Source organism: Macaca thibetana, chromosome 6 (assembly GCF_024542745.1).
Source record: "Macaca thibetana thibetana isolate TM-01 chromosome 6, ASM2454274v1, whole genome shotgun sequence".
Lineage (NCBI taxonomy): Eukaryota > Metazoa > Chordata > Mammalia > Primates > Cercopithecidae > Macaca > Macaca thibetana.
In genome coordinates this window covers 46,957,068-46,978,355 of record NC_065583.1, presented here as the reverse complement: position 1 = coordinate 46,978,355, position 21,288 = coordinate 46,957,068, and the positions used below count along the sequence as shown (strand labels likewise).

Here is a 21,288-nt window from a genome sequence, read left to right as displayed (position 1 = left end):
AACATAGTGAAACCCCATCTCTACTAAAAATACAAAAATTAATTAGGTGTGGTGGCGTGTGCCTGTAGTCTGAGTTACTCGGGAGGCTGAGGCAGGAGAACGTCATGAACCTGGGAGGAGGTGGAGCTTGCAGCGAGCCCAGATCATGCCACTGCACTCCAGTCTGGACAACAGTGAGACTGCATCTCAAAAAAAAAAAAAAAAAAAAAAAAAAGGCCAAAATAAAACGTATAATGGAATATTATTCAGCCTCAAAAAAACGATGAAATTCTCACACGTGCTACAATGTGGATGCACCTGGAAAACATACTAAGTGAAATAAGCAAGACACAAAACGACAAATATTGTATGGTTCCACTTATATACAATACCTAGAATAGGCAAATTCATAGAGACAGAAAATGGAATAGAGGTTACCAGGTGCTGGCGGGGAAGGGCAATCAATAGGGAGTTATCATTATTATTACTTTTTTTTTTTTGAGATGGAGTTTTGCTCTTGTTGCCCAAACTGGAGTGCAATGGCACCATCTCCACTCACTGCAACCTCTGCCTCCCAGGTTCAAGCAATTCTCCTACCTCAGCCTCCTGAGTAGCTGGGATTATAGGTGCGTGCCACCATGCCCAGCTAATTTTTTATATTTTTAGTAGAAACGGGGTTTCACCATGTTAGCCAGGCTGGTCTTGAACTCCTGACTGCAGGTGATCCACCCGCCTCTGCCTCCCAAAGTGCTGGGATTACAGGTGTGAGTCACCGCGCCTGGCTATTACTATTTTTTTAAAGACAGAGACTCTGTCTCCCACGTTGCAGCGCAGTGGTGCAATCATAGCTCGCTGCAGCCTTGAAGCCCTGGGCTCAAGCGATCCTTCCACCTCAGCTTTTCAAGTAGCTAGGACTACAGGTACACGCTACCATGCCCAGCTAATTTTTAAAATTTCTTGTGGAGGCAAGGTCTTGCTAAGTTGCACAGGCTGGTCTCAAGCTTCTGGCCTTAGGCAGTCCTTTCACCTCGTCCTCCCAAAGTGTTGGGAGTACAGGCATGGGCCACACCTGGCCAGGCCTTATTTTTTTGTAAAAAGAAACGAACTATAGAAATGTAGAAAGTGATTAACCTTGTAATCCTCCACCACTCTCTTCCCAGTTTACTCCCTTTCTAAGGAAGAATTACTAAGCAAGAATAAATGTGAATCCTGAGAGGCTCATCTGAAGTGGGCAGTTAGCATACCTTCTGATTCGCTTGATTTTGCAGTCCCATTAATTTTATTTGTTTGTTTTGTTTTGTTCTGTGTTTTGTGCTTTGTTGCCCAGGCTGCAGTGCAGTGGCGCAATCTCGGCTCACTGGCTCACTGCCGTCTTTGCCTCCTAGGTTCAAGTGATTCTCATACCTCAACCTTCCGAGTAGCTGGGATTATAGGTGTGTGCCATTATGCCAGCTAATTTTTTGTATTTTTTAGTAAATATGGGGTTTCACTATGTTGGCCAGTCTGGTCTCAAACTCCTGGCCTCAAGTGAACTGTCCACCTTGGCCTCCCAAAGTGCTGGGATTACAGCAGGCATGAACCACCATGCCCGGCCTCCATAGTCCCTTTTTTTTTTCTTCTCTTTTTCTTTTTTTTTTTTTTTTTTGAGAAGGAGTCTTGCTCTGGCACCCAGGCTGGAGTGCAGTGGCGCAATCTCGGCTCATTGCAGCCTCTGCCTCCTGGGTTCAAGCAATTATTTGCCTCAGCCTCCTGAGTAGCTGGGATTACAGGCGCCCACCATCATGCCTGGCTAATTTTTGTATTTTTAGCAGAGACAGGGTTTCACCATCTTGGCCGGGCTGGTCTTGAACTCCTGACCTCATGATCCACCCGCCTCGGCCTCCCAAAGTGCTGGGATTATAGGCATGAGCCACCGCACCTGGCCCATAGTCTCTTTTTAAAGGCACTGGTGTGGGCCTTTTTTTTTTTTTTCTTTTGAGACGGGTCTTGATCTGTCCCCCAGGGTGGGGTGCAGTGGCACCATCTCAGCTCACTGCAACCTCCACCTCCCGGGTTCAAGCAATTCTCCTGCCTCAGCCTCCCAAGTAGCTGGGACTACAGGTGCCCACCACCATGCCTGGCTAACTTTTTGTAGTTTTAGTAGAGATGGGTTTCATCACATTGGTCAGGCTGGTCTCAAACTCCTGACCTTGTGATCTGCCCGCCTCGGCCTCCCAAAGTACTGGGATTACAGGCATGAGCCACCGTGCCTGGCTGACCTTCTTTATAAGAAAGCATACGCTTTGTGAATGACAGAGCTATTGGTGAGCTGTATGGCTTCCTTATAAAGACAGCATTCTTGTGTGTCATGTTAGTCAAAAAGATGTCTCAATGCCAACAGTGTATCTTTGGCTGGCTTCCAGGGCTAGCCATTCAAAAAAAAAAAGGGTCAAAGCAGAATTGTAAATTATTATCTTTAGCCTAAGAAGCATAGCACTTACACAAACCCGTATTCAGTGAGTACAGATCAATATTTTCTTTTTTTCTTTCTTTTCTTTTTCTTTTTTTTGAGACAGGGTTTCAACCTCCTGCCTAGCCTGGGAGTGCAGTGGTGCAGTCTTGGCTCACTGCAGCCTCAGCCTCCTGGGCTCAAGGAATCCTCCCACATAGCTGGGACTATAGGCATGCACCACCATGCCTGGCTCGTTTTTGTATTTTTTATAGAGACAGGGTTTTACCGTGTTGCCCAGGCTGGTCTCAAACTCCTGAGTTCAAGTGATTCACTTACCTCGGCCTCTCAAAGTGCTGGGATTACAGGCGTGTACTGCTGCACCCAGCCCAGATAAATATTTTCTAATTGGGAGGCTATACCTTTTACAAGGTAGCAGACAAGAAGCAGAAAATTTGCAGTAGATACCTGTATCATTGTGGTTTTTTGGTGGCTCTTTGGACACATGTAAACAGTGCTACAATAGTGGAGGAGGTGGCTTATTTTTAAGGAAGGGGTGGTTAATTGCATTAGTGTTGTATTTTTGGAACATTTTTAATTATTATATTTTGTTTAAAATAAATATGTATTTCTTCTTTCAGATGTTTTTATACCTATGCCAGAGAACTTATTAGTAAACTTAAATGAAAGTAAAGAGGTAAGGCACATTTTCCTACCTGACATGTTTAATTGAAATATTGAAGGAATATGTTTTTGAAATGAACTTTAAGTAAAATTTTTATTATTTCTGTGACATTTCTAAGATGTGTAGCATTTTATATTTGCTCTTATAATTAGATGAACAGCTTTTGAGTTCCACCTTGAGCTGATCATTTTTAAGTCTAATGAAGCAAGTTATTTGTAGTAGGGTAGAAAATAAGCATATTCCAAAAAGGAGGAACACCTGAAGGAAATCTGTCTTGCCAGCCATTTGGGAAGTTGGGAGGGTTGCTGAGATAAAGTTTCTGGTCACTACATAGAAGCACATTAGGTAGGCTGCTTTCAGTGCCCTTTGCTTTTCTGATTCACAGAGTGTCATTGGGGTCAGTTCAGAAGAAACTCTTATTACCTGCCTGGAAATTGCCATGAGATAATACAGTGAGAGGTGAACAGAATGTGTCTGAAGGGGGGATGTTGTCTACCCTGTACATGCATATATGCCGTAGGGGTAACATTTTAACTAGCAAGTCTATGGTCTCTGCTCTTGGCAATGGTGACTGTGCCATAGTGCGAAGTATTTTTTTCCCCATTTACTCTATTTGTACAACCTAACCTGTAAAGGTAGTTGTTTCTCTTTTGTAGTGCTATTACTAGTTGACAAAGTTACTGGATATATTAGATTTGCAACAGGGAACAGCTAAACTCACTTTGGTACTTAAAAGAATAAAGTATGTAGAGGTGATGGAGAAGGCCATATTTCATGGCATTAAAATATACCAAATCTCTGAACTGTGATGGTTCTTTTGGATACATTTTGGACTTATAGTCTTGCTGGACTACTGCATGTGCAAGAACTGTAAGGCCCCAACTTTGATTTGTCTTGCTTGCCAATTTATAATGTTGACTTAAAATGGCTTTCTTGTCATTTGACCAACTTCATTGTTTAGTGTCTGTAGACTCTCTGACCATCATCATGACTCAATGTCTTGTCTATTGTATTAGATACTGACTGAATGTGAAAAAAATTTTTAATTGTGACACTCTTGAGTTTTCTTGCTTTATTTTATAAGCTCGTGCAAGATTTACTGAAAACTTTGCCACAAATGTTTACTAAGACTCTGGAGACCCAGAGTGCCTTGGGTCCCGCACTGCTGGCTGCCTTTAAGCTGATGTCTCCAACTGGTGGTCGAATGTCTGTCTTTCAAACACAACTCCCAACTCTTGGAGTGGGAGCCCTGAAACCGCGAGAGGAACCAAACCACAGGTCATCTGCTAAGGTTAGAGAGTCATGAAATGTCTGATAAGGTTTATGCTGGTGTTCCACCTCTGTGACCACAGAGCTTGTTTTTTCTTTAAATTTATTTGTTAATTGTTGGGAGGAGGGACTATAAGGAAATTAACTTTTATGTAGACGTTTTTATTTTGTTACATTTTTCTCTACCTGATTCATCCTTCTTTAATTTTTAATATCTTTAGCAGGCCACTAGCAATTCAGTCTGCCTTCAGAGAAATAGTCTGGGAGGCTAACAGCATATGCTTGACAGGGACAAAGAGAACCTGATTGACCAGTTAAGAATAGTCTTATTTGGCTGGGCGTGGTGGCTCATTCCTATAATCCCAACATTTTGGGAGGCCAAGGCAGGCGGATCACCTGAGGTCGGGAGTTTGAGACCAGCTTGACCAACATGGAGAAACCCCGTCTCTACTAAAAATACAAAATTAGCCGGGTGTGGTGTCACATGCCTATAATCCCAGCTACTCAGGAGGCTGAGGCAGGAGAATCGCTTGAACCTGGGAGGCGGAGGTTGCAGTGAGCCGAGATTACGCCATTGCACTCCAGCCTGGGCAACAAGAGCAAAACTCCATCTCAAAAAAAAAAGAAAAGAAAAATAATAGTCTTATTTGGCACATCGATGGCCAAGGTGCTTGTGTGTACCTTGTGTGCATAAACTTTAAAGTTTTTGAGACCCGTATATCCCAAAAGATGAAAGAGAGACCTGTGTACTATACTGGGTATTATATCATTCCTGGAGTCGGGCTGCCTATTCTCACTGTTTATTACATGTGGGAACTTGAAAAATTAATTTCTTTATCCCTTTGTTTCTTTATATATAAGGTGAAAATAAAGGGTCAGGTGTGGTGGCTTATGCCTATAGTCCCAGCCCTTTGGGAGGCTGAGTTGGAAGGACTGATTGAGCTCAGGAGTTTGAGACCAACCTGGGCAACATAGTGAGACCCTGTCCCTACAAAAATACAAAAAAATTAACCAGGTGTGATGCTGAGAGCCTGTAGTCCTAGCTACGCTGGAGGCTGAGGTGAGAGGATCACTTGAACCCAGGAGGCTGCAGTGAGATCGTGCCACTACACTCCAACTTGGGAAACAACAACAACAAAAAAGATGACTGGGTGCGGTGGTTCATGCCTGTAAGACCGTGCTTTGGGAGGCTGAGGCGGGTGGATAACCTGAGGTCAGGAGTTCGAGACCAGCCTGGCCAACACGATGAAACCCCCATCTCTATAAAAAATACAAAAATTGGCCGGGCATGGTGGCTCATGCCTATAATCCTAGCACTTTGGGAGGCCAAGGTGGGTGGATCACGAGGTCAGGTGTTCGAGACCAGTCTGACCAGCATGATGAAACCCTGTCTCTACTAAAAATACAAAAATTAACCAGGCATGGTGGCACACGCCTGTAATCCCAGCTACTCAGGAGGCTGAGGCAGGAGAATCGCTTGAACCTGGGAGGCGGAGGTTGCAGTGAGCTGAGATTGTGCCACTGCACTCCAGCCTGAGCAACAGAGTGAGACTCTATCTCGAAACAACAACAACAAAAAAACCACAGAAAAATTAGCCGGGGTGGTGGTGTGCACCTGTAGTCCCAGCTACTTGGGAGGCTGAGGCATAAGAATTGCTTGAACCCGGCAGGAGGAGCCTGCAGTGAGGTAGCTGAGGTAATGCCACTGCCCTCCAGCCTGGGTGACAGAGTGAGACTCTGTCTCAAAAAAAAAAAAAAAAAAAAAAAGAAAGAAAATAATGATAGCACTTACCTCTTAGGGTAGTTGAAAGGACTAAGTAAGTATTACACATGAATTATTTAGAACAGTTTCCAGCATTCTGAACATTTAATAGATTTTAGTTACAATAAAAAAATCTTTGCCAACTATGAAATTATTATAGTAAATGTATTTCTTTTTAAAAGTAAATACAGAAAATTTTAAAAAACGTGTGTGTGTGTGTATATATATATATATATATATATATATATTTTTTTTTTTTTTTTTTTTTTTTTTTAAATAAATAGAGCCATGTTGCCCAGGATGGTCTCAAACTCCTGGGCTCAAGCAATCCACCCACCTCGGCTTCCCAAAGTGCTAGGATTACAGGTGTGAGCCACCACGCCTGGCTGGAACTTACAGAAAATTGCTAAGCAGTACTTGCTTCTTAATGAAAAACCAAGTAGTACCATGCAGGAAAAGGACTTCGTAGAATGCCCAGAAATAATTGCAATTGTTGTTAACATCATGATATATGTAGATGTGTATTTAGATTTTATGACAATGTAATGATTTTTTTAAATGTCTCTTTGTAATTTATTATAAATAGGATATACACCTGACACCATCCACTGACTTCTATAAGAAATTAGCCTTGGACTGTTCTGGTCAGCAAGTAGCCGTTGACTTATTCCTTCTCAGTGGACAGTATTCTGACTTGGCTTCTCTGGGTAAGTTCTTTGTAATCTTTTTTTTTTTTTTTTTTGTTAAATGAATATCAAAATGGTACTTATATGATAGTCTTCTAAATATAGGACAAAGTCAAAGAATATGTATGTCCTTGGGAGAGTTAGTCAGTCATTTTAGTCTATTAAAAACCTTATAGTCTTCTAGTCCGAACATTTAGTAATAGAGCAATTTCTATGCTACTATTTAAAGGAATGCAGGCCGGGTATGATGGCTCATGTCTGTAATCCTAACAATTTGTGAGGCCTATGCAGGAGGATTATTTGAGCCCAGGAGTTTGAGACCAACCTGGGCAACATAGGAAGACCCTGTATTTACAAATAATATATATATATATATTTTTTAAAATAAAAAACTAGCCAGCATGGTGGCACACACCTGTGGTCCCAGCTACTTGGAAGGCTGAGTGGGAAGAGTGCTTGAGGTGGGGAGGTCAAGGCTGCAGTGAACCCCATGGTATCACTACTGCACTCCAACCCTCTGTCTCAAAAAAAGGGAATGAAATATCCTTTCTGACAGTAGTTTACCTTGGAAAGTTAAAGAAAGATTGATTCCTGGCCAGGCGCGGTGGCTCAAGCCTGTAATCCCAGCACTTTGGGAGGCCAAGACAGGCTGATCACAAGGTCAGGAGATCGAGACCATCCTGGCTAACACGGTGAAACCCCGTCTCTACTAAAAAATACAAAAACCTAGCTGGGCGAGGTGGCGGGCGCCTGTAGTCCCAGCTACTCGGGAGGCTGAGGCAGGAGAATGGCGTGAACCCGGGAGGCGGAGCTTGCAGTGAGCTGAGATCCGGCCACTGCACTCCAGTCTGGGCGACAAAGCGAGACTCTGTCTCAACAACAACAACAACAACAAAAAAGATTGATTCCAATGTCTGCAGTTACTTTGGTGTAGTAGAAGTAATTAACGGCACAGTTTGAAATAGTGTGTGTTCTCTTCCAGGTTGTATTTCTCGGTATTCAGCAGGTAGTGTCTATTACTATCCCTCTTACCATCATCAGCACAACCCAGTCCAAGTGCAGAAATTACAGAAGGAACTACAGAGATACCTTACTCGGAAGATTGGCTTTGAGGCAGTCATGAGGATTCGGTGCACCAAAGGTAGGAATTTTTTTTTTTTTTGGCGTAGGAGTAAATAATATTTTTGGTACCAGTAAATATACATGTTTTTATCTAGTCTTATAAGATTGCCCTTCTGAGATACTTTGCTGACTCTGGAATATGTAATTAAGAGGAGAGAAGAAACACTGTAACCAAAAAAATGGGGGGCCTATTGAGAATATACTCAAAAGCACTGACTTGTATATATATATATATATATATATATATTTTTTTTTTTTTTTTTTTTGAGACGGAGTCTCGCTCTGTCCCCCAGGCTGAAGTGCAGTGGCGCTCTCTCGGCTCACTGCAAGCTCCGCCTCCCGGGTTCATGCCATTCTCCTGCCTCAGCCTCCTGAGTAGCTGGGACTACAGGCGCCCGCCACCGCGCCCAGCTAATTTTTTGTATTTTTAGTAGAGATGGGGTTTCACCATGGTCTTGATCTCCTGACCTTGTGATCCGCCCGCCTCTGCCTCCCAGAGTGCTGGGATTACAGGTGAGCCACCGCGCCTGGCTGACTTGTATATTTTTAAATGGAGAATTTTATTGTGTGTGAATTATCTAAATTTTTTTAAAAAGACTTTATCTCCGACTGGGCACAGTGGCTTATGCCTGTAATTCTAGCACTTTGGGAGGCCAACGCTGGTGGATCACTTGAGCCCAGGAATTAGAGACCAGCCTGGACAACATTGCAAAGCGATGTCTCTAGAAAAAATACAAAAACTTAGCTGAGCGTGATGATGCACGTCTGTAGTCTCAGCTTCTTAGGAGGCTGAGGAGGGAGGATTGCTGGGGCCTGGCCTGGGAGTCAGAGGTTGTAGTGAGCAGAGATCACACCACTGCACTCCAGCCTGGGCAATACTCTGTCTCCAAAAAAAAAAAAGAACATAGAGTCTATTTTTTTCTTTTTTTTTTTTTTAAGACAGTATATTGCTCTGTCGCCCAAGCTGGAGTGCAGTGGCACAGTCTCAGCTCACTGCAATCTCCTTTACCTCCCGAGTTCAAGCGATTCTCCCTGCTTCAGCCTCCCGAGTAGCTGGGATTACAGGTGTGCACCACCGCGCCTGGCTAGTTTTTGTATTTTTAGTAGAGACGGGGTTACACTATGTTGGCCAGGCTGGTCTCGAACTCCTGACATCAGACGATCTGCCCACCTCAGCCTCCCAAGGTACTGGGATTACAGGTGTGAGCGACTGTACCCAGCCTAGACCCTATCTTTTTTGAGAGAGTCTCATTCTATCGTCCAGGCTGGAGTGCAATCACAGCTCACTGGAGTCTCCACCTTCCTGAGTCAAGTGATCCTCCCACGTCAGCTTCCCTAGTAGCTGGGACTGCAGGTGTGAGCCACCACACCTGGCTAATTCTTTATTTTATTTTTTTTGTAGAGTCTGGGTCTCCCTGTGTTGCCCAGGCTGGTTTCAAGCTTGTGGGCTCATGTGATCCTCCTGCCTTAGCCTCCCAAAGTGTTAGGATTACAGGCATGAGCCACCACACCCAGCCACGGATCTTGCTTTTAAACTTTTTTTTTTTTTTTTTTTTTTGAGGCGGAGTTTCACTCTTGTTGCCCAGGCTGGAGTGCAATGGCACGATCTTGGCTCACTGCAACCTCTGCCTCCCAGGTTCAAGCAATTCTCCTGTCTCAGCCTCCCTAGTAGCTGGGATTATAGGCATGTGCCACCACTACGGCTAATTTTTGTATTTTTAGTAGAGATGGGGTTTCTCCATGTTGGTCAGGCTGGTCTCAAACTCCCGATCTCAGGTGATCCACCTGCCTCGGCCTCCCAAAGTGCTGGGATTACAGGCGTGAGCCATTGCGCCCGGCCTGAAACTTTTTTTTAAATTGTGGTAAAATATATATAACATAAAATTTACTATTTTATCCATTTTTTAATTTTACAGTGGTATCAAGTATGTTTTTACTGTGTAACTATTTATTTCCAAAAGTGGGAGATCTCTTAGTTTGTACCCTTTTTTTTTTTTTCCTGAGCCAGAGTCTCACTCTCTCGCCCAGGCTGGAGTATAATGGTGTGATCTAGGCTCACTGCAACCTCCATCTCCCAGGTTCAAGCAATTCTCCCTGCCTCAGCCTCCTGAGTAGCTGGGATTACAGGCGCCTGCCACCACGCCTGGCTAATTTTTGTATTTTTTAGTAGAGACAGGGTTTTGCCATGTTGGTGAGGCTGGTCTCGAACTCCTGACCTCAGGTGATCCACCTGCCTTGGCTTGCCAAAGTGCTGGGATTACAAGTGTGAGCCACTGCACCCGGCCTGTACTCTCATTTTTCTTTTTTTTTTTTTTTTTTCCTGAGACGGAGTCTCGCTCTGTCACCCAGGCTGAAGTGCAGTGGCGCAATCTCGGCTCACTGCAAGCTCCGCCTCCCGGGTTCACGCCATTCTCCTGCCTCAGCCTCCGGAGTAGCTGGGACTACAGGCGCCGGCCACTGCGCCCGGCTAATTTTTTGTATTTTTAGTAGAGACGGGGTTTCACCGTATTGACCAGGATGGTCTCGATCTCCTGACCTCGTGATCCTCCCACCTCGGCCTCCCAAAGTGCTGGGATTACAGGCGTGAGCCACAGCGCCCAGCCTCATTTTTCATTTCTCCACATTATCAACCTGGTTTTAAGGTGGGGTTTTTTTTTTTTTCCGTTGCTGCTACACAAATTGAGTTTGTATTTAAATGAATATTACTGCTCTGTAAGGAGGAGTGGAGCACAAATTGAGTTTTTATTTAAATAATTAGTGCTCTGTAATGGGGTGTAGAGCGGTAATTTTCTTTCTTCTTCTCCTCTCTCTTTTTTGTTTTTTTTTTTTTGAGACGGAGTCTCGCTGTGTCTCCCAGGCTGGAGTGCAGTGGCGTGATCTTGGCTCACTGCAAGCTCCGCCTCCCGGGTTCACACCATTCTCCCGCCTCAGCCTCCCAAGTAGCTGAGACTACAGGCGCCCGCCACCACGCCCGGCTAGTTTTTTGTATTTTTAGTAGAGACGGGGTTTCACCATGTTAGCCAGGATATTCTCGATCTCCTGACCTCGTGATCCACCCGCCTCGGCCTCCCAAAGTGCTGGGATTACAGGCTTGAGCCACCGCGCCCGGCCTCTTTTTTGTTTTTTTTGGAGACAGAGTGTTGCTCTCTTCCCCTGGCTGGAGTTCAGTGGCACGATCATAGCTCACTGCAGCCTCAACTCCTGGGCTCAAGCAATCCTCTTAGCTCAGCCTCCCAAATAACTGGGACCACAGGCGCATGCCACCATGCCCAGCTAATTTTTAATTTTTTTTTGTAGAGACAGAGTTTTACTCTGTTACCCAGGCTGGTTTCAAACTCCTGGACTTAAGCAATCTTACCACCTCAGCCTCCCAAAGTGTTGGGATTACCAGGTGTGAATCACCATGCCCAGTAAAATAATACTCTTTTCAATGGAAAAATTATTTATATGAAATCTATAGCAAAAAGAAAAAAGATAAAGATCCACTAACCTGTTCCATTACATATTGAAATCTATCGGTCAAACCGTGAGCAAGATGAAGTTTTCTCTTATTTATCTTTCACTATAATAATATACCCTTGCTGAATTTATTAATTCTAATAGTTTTTATTTTATAATTTTTAATTAAGATATGGAACGCTTCACTTCTTCCTTACGCAGGGGTCATGCTAATCTTCTCTGTATTGTTTCAATTTTAGTATACATGCTGTCAAAGTGAGCACCTAATAGTTTTTTAGTGTTTATGTTTTAAAGGGTACATTTGTTGGATCCCATTCATTGGAGACTGACCTCAGAAATGTTTTTTTCTGCAGATACCTGTTATAAATTAAGGGAAATGTGCATCCTAATGTGCTTTTAAGACCTTTTTTACTTGTCAAGACAGAGGCTATTTTTATATGTACCTTATTTTGCATAAACAGCTTTGGGATATGCCAGGCAACTCCTTTGCCCTCTTTCTTTTTTTTTTTTTTTTTTTTTTTTTTGAGACAGAGTCTCGCTGTTGCCCAGGCTGGAGTGCAGTGGTGCAGTCTTGGCTCACTGCAACCTCCGCCTCCCGGGATCAAGTGATTCTCCTGCCTTAGCCTTCCGAGTAGCTGGGATTACAGGCAAGTGCCACCATGCCCAGCTAATTTTTGTATTTTTAGTAGAGATGGGGTTTCACCATGTCGGTCAGTCTGGTCTTGAACTCCTGACCTCGTGATCTGCCTGCCTCGGCCTCCCAAAGTGCTGGGATTACAGGTGTGAGCCACTACGGCCCACCACCCTCTTTCTAGAGTGCTTAATAAAGCTTTGTGGTTAGCTTGCTTAGGTTTCTCTTTTTATTTTATTATGATAAATTCACTACGGATCAAATACATACTCTTAGAAAAGTTAACACAAATAATGTACAAAAAAATATAAAATGAGAACTCAAGCCTAACCTCTGTTCCACTCTACAGTTAATCATATGCTCTTCAGAAACTTTCCTATGGCCGGGAGTGGTGGCTCATGCCTGTAATCCCAGCACTTTGGGAGGCCGAGGCGGGTGGATTACAAGGTCAAGAGATCGAGACCATCCTGGTCAACATGGTGAAACCTCATCTCTACTAAAAATACAAAAAAAAAAAAAAAATTAGCCGGACATGGTGGCAGTTGCCTGTAATCCCAGCTACTTGGGAGGCTGAGGCAGGAGGTTGAACCTGGGAGGCGGAGGTTGCAGTGAGCCAAGATCACGCCATTGCACTCCAGCCTGGGCAAAAAGAGCGAAACTCTGTCTCAAAAAAAACAAAAACAGAAACTTTCCTATGGCATTTATAAACATATATTTTGAACTTCAAGTAAAAGCAGTGAGGAATTACACCTGGCTTTTTAATTTTTTTCACAATATCTTGGAATACCTTTCTATTTTTATATGTACAGACCCACATTCTCCTTTTTCTTTCTTTCTTTTTTAATGTTATATATTTATTTTTAAGAGACAGGGTCTCACTATGTTGACCAGGCTTGCTTTCAACTCTTGGGCTTAAGCAATCTTCCTGCTTCAGCCTCCTGAATACCTGGGATTACAGGCATGTGCCACCATGCCCAGCATTCTTTTTAATCCTGATTACTATTTTTAAGTTGGTTTTTATTTCACAAGCAACATGTGCATCTGTTTTTCTTGTAAAAAATAAAAACATCATTGATAAAGCTAAAGTCTTCCTGTATCAGCTTGCGTGTGTATGTGACACATACACTTTCACTTCATTTTTATGTAGTTAAAAATGATATATATCAGAATTTCCTATTAAAAATGATATATATCACTTGGTATATACCGAATTTCCTGTACATTTACATACTTCGGTACATCTCCATGGAAAACATATCTTATGGTCTATTTACATAAGTGACATATTGTATGTATTTTTATTCAATAAACCTTGAAGATTCATTAATTTTAGATCATATAAATCCATCACATTAATTTAAACTTCTACCTATTCTACCTAGTATTCAGCAGATTGGACAAATCACAGTTTAGTTTTGTTTGTTTGTTTGTTTTTTGAGACAGAGTCTCTGTCACCTAGGCTGGAGTGCAGTGGCACGATCTCGGCTCACTGCAACCTCTGCCTCCTGGGTTCAAGCGATTCTCCTGCCTCAGCCTCCCGAGTAGCTGGGACTACAGGCGTGTGCCACCAAGCCCGGCTAATTTTTGTATTTTTAGTAGAGACAGGATTTCACCATGTTGCCCAGGCTGGTCTCGAACTCCTGACCTCAAGTGATCCTCCTGTCTCAACCTAAGAAAGTGTTGGGATTACAGGCATGAGCTATTGTGCCTGGCCTAGTTTTTCTACTGATACCCATCGAAAGTATTTCTAAATTTTTTTGCTGTGACACACCAGTCTACTTGAAATTTTCCTGCATGTATAAATTTGGCACTTAAATGAAGATATCTGTAGGACACATTCTTTGATATGGAATTGCTAAAGTCAAAATAAGTATCTAGAATTTTGATAGATACTGCCAAATTATCCTCCAAAAATGTTTTTTGTTTTTCTTTTTGAGATAGAGTCTCGCTCTGTCGCCCAGGCTGGAGTGTAGTGGCGCAGTCTCAGCTCACTGCAACCTCTGCCTCCCGGATTCAAGCAATTCTGACCCAAAAATGTTTTTTGAAAATTAGTATCCCCGCCGGGCGCGGTGGCTCAAGCCTGTAATCCCAGCACTTTGGGAGGCCGAGGCGGGTGGATCACGAGGTCAGGAGATCGAGACCATCCTGGCTAACATGGTGAAACCCCGTCTCTACTAAAAATACAAAAAACTAGCCGGGCGTGGTGGCGGGCGCCTGTAGTCCCAGCTACTCGGGAGGCTGAGGCGGGAGAATGAACCCGGGAGGTGGAGCTTGCAGTGAGCTTGCAGTGTCGCGCCACTGCACTCCAGCCTGGGCGACAGAGCGAGACTCCGTCTCAAAAAAAAAAAAAAAAAGAAAATTAGTATCCCCACCTTCATTTCAAAAGGCATCTGTTATTCCTTAACCTCAGTAAGTACTGTGTATTATCTAGATTTCTTTACTTTTTGCCAATCTGATAAGTAACTAGGATAAAATGTAAATATCAGTATGTAGGTGTATAAAAATCATTTTGTTACCTTTTTCTCTTTTAGGTCTTTCCATTCATACTTTCCATGGGAACTTCTTTGTTAGGTCAACCGACTTATTGTCTTTGCCCAACGTCAACCCGGATGCTGGGTATGCAGTACAGATGTCAGTGGAAGAGAGTCTTACTGACACTCAGTTGGTTTCTTTTCAGTCAGCGCTCTTGTATACATCCAGCAAAGGTAAGTTGTTTGTTTGGATTTCAAATGTTCAAATATTATTTGGATTTCAAATGTCAAAACAGGCTGTAAAACACATGTAGCATATCTTATGTGTGCTCACTTAAAATTTATTTATTTATTTACTTACTTAGAGACGGAGTCTCACTCTGTCTCCAGGCTGGAGTGCAGTGGCGCGGTCTCTGCTTACTGCAACCTCCGCCTCCTGGGTTCAAGTGATTCTTCTGCCTCAGCCTCCCAAGTAGCTAGGACTACAGATGTGCACTACCACACCCAGCTAATTTTTATATTTTTAGTAGAGACAGGATTTTACCATGTTGGTCAGGATGGTGTCAATCTCTTGACCTCATGATCTGCCTGCCTTGGCCTCCCAAAGTGCTAGGATTACAGGCATGAGCCACTGCGCCCAGCCCTTAAAATTTTCATTACTTAAAGCAGTAAACCAACTAAGAAGTTCAAAAAAGAGATTTTAAAAAATTTAGCATATTGTCATTTGAATACGATCCCTGTTCGTTTAGTAATAACCTGAATGAAAAGAATTTTATAGTTAAAAAAAATTGAGTAGGACCAGGTGTGGTGCCTATAAACCTAGCACTTTGGAAGGCTGACTGGGGAGGATCACTTGAGGCCAAGAGTTCAAGACCAGCCTGGACAACATAGTGAGACACTGTCTCTAAAAAAATATTTTTTTAATTAGCCAGGTATAGTGGCATACACTGGTAGTCCTAGCTACTTGAGAGGCTGAGTAGGGAGGATTGTTTGAGCCCAGGAGTTTGAGGCTGCAGTGAGTTATGATTGTGCTACTGTACTTCTGCCTGGACAACAGAATGAGACCTTGTTTCTAAAAAAAAAAAAGGATGAAATTTTTAATATTTATGTACTTTCTTATTTTTAATAGAAATAAGTTCTTAAGTGTCCAGCCCTGTCTTGAACTCCTCGCCTCAGGTGATCCTCTCACCTTAGCCTACCAAAGTGGTGGGTGCTGGGATTACAGGTGTGAGCCACTGTGTCTGGCTAATATAAAACTTTTGATACTATCTCTGCTTACTATATAACTATACTACTTGGTTCTAAATTGAAAATAAGTGATTTTTTTCATATATATATATATATATATATAGTTTGTTTTTTTTGTTTGTTTGTTTTGTTTTTTGTTTTTTTTTTTGAGACGGAGTCTCGCTCTGTCCCCCAGGCTGGAGTGCAGTGACCAGATCTCAGCTCACTGCAAGCTCCGCCTCCTGGGTTCACGCCATTCTCCTGCCTCAGCCTCCCGAGTAGCTGGGACTACAGGCGCCCGCCACCTCGCCCGGCTAATTTTTTGTATTTTTAGTAGAGACGGGGTTTCACCATGTTAGCCAGGATGGTCGCGATCTCCTGACCTCGTGATCCGCCCCTCTCGGCCTCCCAAAGTGCTGGGATTACTGGCGTGAGCCACCGCGCCCGGCATATAGTTTGTTTTTAAGAGATGGAGTCTCACTGTATTGCCCAGGCTGCACTTGAACTCCTGAGCTCAAGGGATCCTCCTGTTTCTGCCTCTGGAGTAGCTGGGACTACAGGGGTGCACCACTGCACCCAGCTAAGAAGTGATTTTTCCAAGTGACTTTAACATAATCTTTTATTATATATAGTTGCCCCTTACTGTTGTTTATGTATTTTCCTCAAAGGCGAAAGAAGAATTCGTGTTCATACTTTGTGTTTGCCAGTAGTTTCAACTCTGAATGATGTCTTTCTTGGAGCTGATGTTCAAGCAATTTCAGGGTTATTGGCCAATATGGGTAAGAGTTGTTATCTCTTATAAATATTTTACAAGTAATAACATTAGGCACATCCAAACAGTTTTGTTTTCCCTTAAATAGTTAGCTTTATAGTTTGAATGTTTTAGATCCCCTGGGTGCCTGCTAAGTAACTATTTGAATGAAAAGATCTGCTGCAGATAATCTTATCTTTTTTGTTTGTTTATTTAAACAAATTTATTGAGATATAATTACATACCATACCATTTCATCCAATTTAGTTGATAATTCATTTGTTTTTAGTGTTTTTACAGAGTTGTACAGCTTTCACCACAATCTAATTTTATAACATTTCTGTTGCCCCAAGAGAAACCTCATGCTCATTAGCAGTTACTGCCCTCTTCTTCCTCTCTCCCTTACTGGCCTTAAGTAACCACTCTAGTGTAGACACTATATTTGTCTACACTGAACTTAGCTGTATCTTTTTTTTTTTTTTTTTTTTTTTTGAGCTGGAGTTTCGCGCTTGTTGCCCAGACTGGAGTGCAATGGCACGATCACAGCTCACCACAACCTCTATCTCCCGGGTTCAAGCGATCCTCCTGCGTCAGCCTCCCAAGTAGCTGGGATTACAGGCATGTGCCATCATGGCCGGCTAATTTTTGTATTTTTAGTAGAGACAGGGTTTCTTCATGTTGGTCAGCTGGTCTTGAACTCCCGACCTCATGTGATCCGCCTGCCTTGGCCTCCCAAAGTGCTGGGATTACAGGCGTGAGCCACCGTGCCCGGCCAACTATATCTTATGTAATGGTTAATATTAGTGCTATTTAATACTCTTTTTATGTGAAACAGTGTACCATAAAGATCATTAGACTTAGAGTCATGGAATTTGGGATTGAAAAACCAGTTTACCACCATACATTTGTTTACAGCCACATCATGTGAGCCAATAGAAAACTTACTGATATCTTAACCTATTTATTTCCATCTCAGATATAATTGCCTTCTTGATTTTTTTTTGGTCCCTTTTCAAATACATACAGCTTAGTAACATCATTTTGATTCTTGTGGTCTTTCTACTTGAAGGAAGACTTTCAGTGGGTCTATTTTCTTTCTTTGGTTTTTGAAAAACAGAGTTTTGCTCTGTCACCCAGGGTGGAGTGCAGTGGTGTGGTTCTAGCTCATTGCAGCCTTGACCTCCTGGGCTCAAGGGGTCCTCCCGCCTCAGCCTCCTGAATAACTGGGATTAGAGGCCCACACCACCACACCCAGCTAACTAACTTTTATTTATTTTATTTTATTTCATTTCATTTCCTTTATTTTATTTTATTTTATTTTGAGACGGAGTCTTACTCAGCCTCCCAGGATGGAGTGCAGTGGCACAATCTCAGCTCACTGCAACCTCTGACCCCAAAGTTCAAGCAATTCTCCTGCCTCAGCCTCCCGAGTAGCTGGGACTACAGGCGCACGACACCACACCCAGCTAATTTTTGTATTTTTAGTAGAGTCGGGGTTTCACCATGTTGGCCAGGATGGTCTTGATCTCTTAACCTCATGATCCACCCACCTTGGCCTCCTAAAGTGCTGGGATTACAGACGTGAGCCACCACGCCTGGCCCTCACTCAGCTACCTTTAAAAAAATTTTTTTAGAGACAAAGAGTCTCACCATGTTGCCCAGGCTGATCTTGAATCCTGGGCTCAAGCAATCTTCCTGCTTTGGCCTACCAAACTGTTGGGATTACAGCTGTGAGCCACCACACCCGGCCTCAGTAAGTCCATTTGCTTCAAACTTAATTCTGTCTGTATCGGGAATAGTTACTCACTTTCTTGAATTTCCTATTGGGAAAAATGTTTTACATGGAGCCTGGTAAAGGATTTACCCACACTTCAATCTTTTATGTTGTTAGATGTTCAGGATTGTGACCTGTGAAATTTGAAGATCATTGCCTTTATTTTTTTGTTTAAGTTACATTTTTTTTTTGTAACTGTGATTATTATTATGAATGACAGCAGTAACTATTAGGTGGGTTTTGTGGATTTTTGATAAATTGTCACAACTTCATAAGTATTGGTTCTGCTACTATATTGAATGTACTTTTAGTACCACGTGGATGGAGTTTAATTAAAGTTTGACAAGTCTTCCAAACAGTTATCCTTTTTTTTTTAAAGTTTTGAAAAAAAGTTTTCATGCAGAAATGCTTATAAACAGAGTGGCATGACAAATGATGAAAATCTGTCTAAATAAGAGGCCAGGCATGGTGGCTCATGTCTGTAATCCCGGGACTTTGGGAGGCTGAGGGGGGTGTATCACTTGAAGCCAGGAGTTCAAGACCAGCCTGGCCAACATGGTGAAACCCTATCTCTACTAAAAATGCAAAAAAGAAAAAAAAAAAAATTAGTCAGGTGTGGTGGCACATGTCTGTAGTCCCAGCTATAGTCCCAGCTACTCAGGAGGCTGAGGCAGGAGAATTGCTTGAACCTGGGAGGCGGAGGATGCAGCGAGCCAAGACCACACCACCGCACTCCAGCCTGGGCGACAGAGCGAAACTCTGTGTCTAAATAAATAAATAAATAAATAACTCTAAGAACTCTTTCTGTAAATATGAAATAACGCTGGGCTGGGCATAGTGGTTCGTGCCTATAATCCCAGCACTTTGGAAGGCTGAGGCAGGAGGATTTCTTGAGACCAGAAGTTTGAGATCAGCCTGGGCAACATAGGGAGACTTTGTACAAAAAATTTGGTTTAATTAATTAATTAAAATTAAAATTTCAAAAGAACTCTGTTTCAAAACACTCTGTGTTTCAGGAAACACAGGAAAGCATTGTGTGTTTAATTGCAATGTTTTTCTTTCTCAGTGGTATATAAAATGTTGGATTACAATCAGTAGCATAACTGAGGCTCAGGAAGGTTAAATTACTTGCCAAATGATTATACAACTAGGAAATAGCAGAGCAGCATTTCAACAGAGGTTGGCTCCGTTCTCCAGACCATGATTTTAGCTGCTGTGTTTTGCTTCGTTTGTGTATATAGTAAATTGGAGAGATACTTAGTATAGTTTTTAAAAATTATCTCTTCTATCCTTAACAGTGGACTAGCTAAACTTCTATCATATTTCTTTTTTGTCCTTACCCTCACCTTGCTTAGCTGTTGACAGATCTATGACTGCCAGTCTGAGTGACGCTCGGGATGCTCTAGTGAATGCAGTCATTGACTCCCTTTCAGCTTACCGTTCTTCAGTCTTAAGTAACCAGCAGCCTGGACTCGTGGTTCCTTTTTCTTTGCGGCTTTTCCCACTTTTTGTATTGGCTCTCCTTAAACAGGTAAGAAAAACAGTACAGAAACTAACACAGTGATGGCCAGGCACTGTGGCCTACACCTGAAATCCCAGCACTTTGGGTGGCTGATGTGGGTGGATTGCTTGAGTCCAGGCATTTGAGACCAGCCTAGGCAACATGGTGAAACCTGGTCTCTGCAAAAAATACAAAAAAACTAGCCAGGTGTGGTGGTGCACACCTGTAGTCCCAGCTATTTGGGAGGCTGAGGTGGGAGGATGGTTGAGTCCAGGAGACAGAGGTTGTAGTGAGCCCATATCGCGCCACTGTACTCCAGCTTGTGCGAGAGAGCCCGACTCTGTCTCAAAATAAACAAACAAAAAGAAAGAAACGAACACAATGGAAACATCAAAAGGCAAAATTTTTTTCCTATGAATCCCTAAACATTGTATATGTAAGTTTATGCTAGTTAAATTTTTGACGACAGGGGCCTTACCTCTTATTTGAACTTTGAAAAGTTTAATAACCAAAAAAAGTTACAGAAAACTGATTCAGAGTAAGTTCCTTGTTCATAAGATGCTTCTTTAAGCTAAGTATTCAGTGACATTATAAAAAATTCAACTGATAATCAGTTTTCCAAAACAAGAATTTTATATTATATTGCTGGTGCAAGAAAGCACACATGCACTGCCTGTTCTCACTTATACGTGAAAGCTAGAAATCAAACACACAAAAGCAGAAAGCAGAATAGTGGTTACTAGAGGCTGGGTGGTGAGGAAGGAATGGGGAGATATTGAACAAAAGATACAGTGTTTTAGTTAGACAGGAAGAATAAGTGATAACTATTTGAGGTTACGGGTATGTTACCTAGCTTCATTAAATCATTCCACATTTTATACTATATCATAGCATCTCTTTATACCTCATAAATATATGCAATTAGAATTTTTCACCAACAAGAAAGTTAACTTTTTTAAAAAAAGAAGATACCACACATGTGATTTTATTTTATTTTTATTTTTTGGCTCTTTCCTGTCCCTACAGAATTTCAGCGACATTACACTTCTCTCTTTTTTCTTTTTTTTTTTTTTTTTTTTGAGACGGAGTCTTGCTCTGTCACCCAGGCTGGAGTGCAGTGGCCGGATCTCAGCTCACTGCAAGCTCCGCCTCCCGGGTTCACGCCATTCTCCTGCCTCAGCCTCCCGAGTAGCTGGGACTACAGGCGCCTGCCACCTCGCCCGGCTAAGTTTTTGTATTTTTAGTAGAGACGGGGTTTCACTGTGTTACCCAGGATGGTCTCGATCTCCTGACCTTGTGATCCGCCCGTCTCGGCCTCCCAAAGTGCTGGGATTACAGGCTTGAGCCACCGCGCCCGGCTTCTTTTTTTTTTGAGTTGGAGTCTTGCTCTGTCACCCAGGCTGGAGTGCAGTAGCACGATCTTGGCTTAACGCAACCTCAACCTCCCAGGTTCAAGTGATTCTCCTGCCTCAGCCTTCCGAGTAGCTGGGATTACAAGTGTGTGCCACTGTGTCTGACTAATTTTGTGTTTTTAGTGGAGACA

At 42.6% G+C, this 21,288-nt stretch overlaps 3 protein-coding genes and 1 pseudogene across 4 annotated transcripts in view; 1 reads left to right on the top strand and 3 right to left on the bottom strand.

The window, feature by feature from the left end:
- Positions 1-21,288, bottom strand: part of SAR1B (secretion associated Ras related GTPase 1B) — a 1,003,791-nt gene that overhangs the window by 93,489 nt on the left and 889,014 nt on the right. The window lies entirely within an intron of this gene.
- CDKN2AIPNL (CDKN2A interacting protein N-terminal like) overlaps positions 1-21,288 on the bottom strand; it is a 413,846-nt gene that overhangs the window by 295,939 nt on the left and 96,619 nt on the right. The window lies entirely within an intron of this gene.
- Positions 1-21,288, top strand: part of SEC24A (SEC24 homolog A, COPII coat complex component) — an 81,267-nt gene that overhangs the window by 40,874 nt on the left and 19,105 nt on the right. The window contains exons 12-18 of one of the 2 annotated variants that reach the window (XM_050792747.1): positions 3,049-3,104; positions 4,177-4,383; positions 6,710-6,830; positions 7,792-7,950; positions 14,553-14,726; positions 16,388-16,498; positions 19,600-19,775. In XM_050792747.1, coding sequence (XP_050648704.1) covers positions 3,049-3,104; positions 4,177-4,383; positions 6,710-6,830; positions 7,792-7,950; positions 14,553-14,726; positions 16,388-16,498; positions 19,600-19,775 — 1,004 coding nt within the window. Of the gene's footprint in view, positions 1-3,048; positions 3,105-3,477; positions 4,147-4,176; positions 4,384-6,709; positions 6,831-7,791; positions 7,951-14,552; positions 14,727-16,387; positions 16,499-19,599; positions 19,776-21,288 lie in introns of those variants that run through there. The other variant, XM_050792748.1, reaches the window with a different exon arrangement.
- Positions 11,557-11,653, bottom strand: LOC126957703 (uncharacterized; annotated as a pseudogene).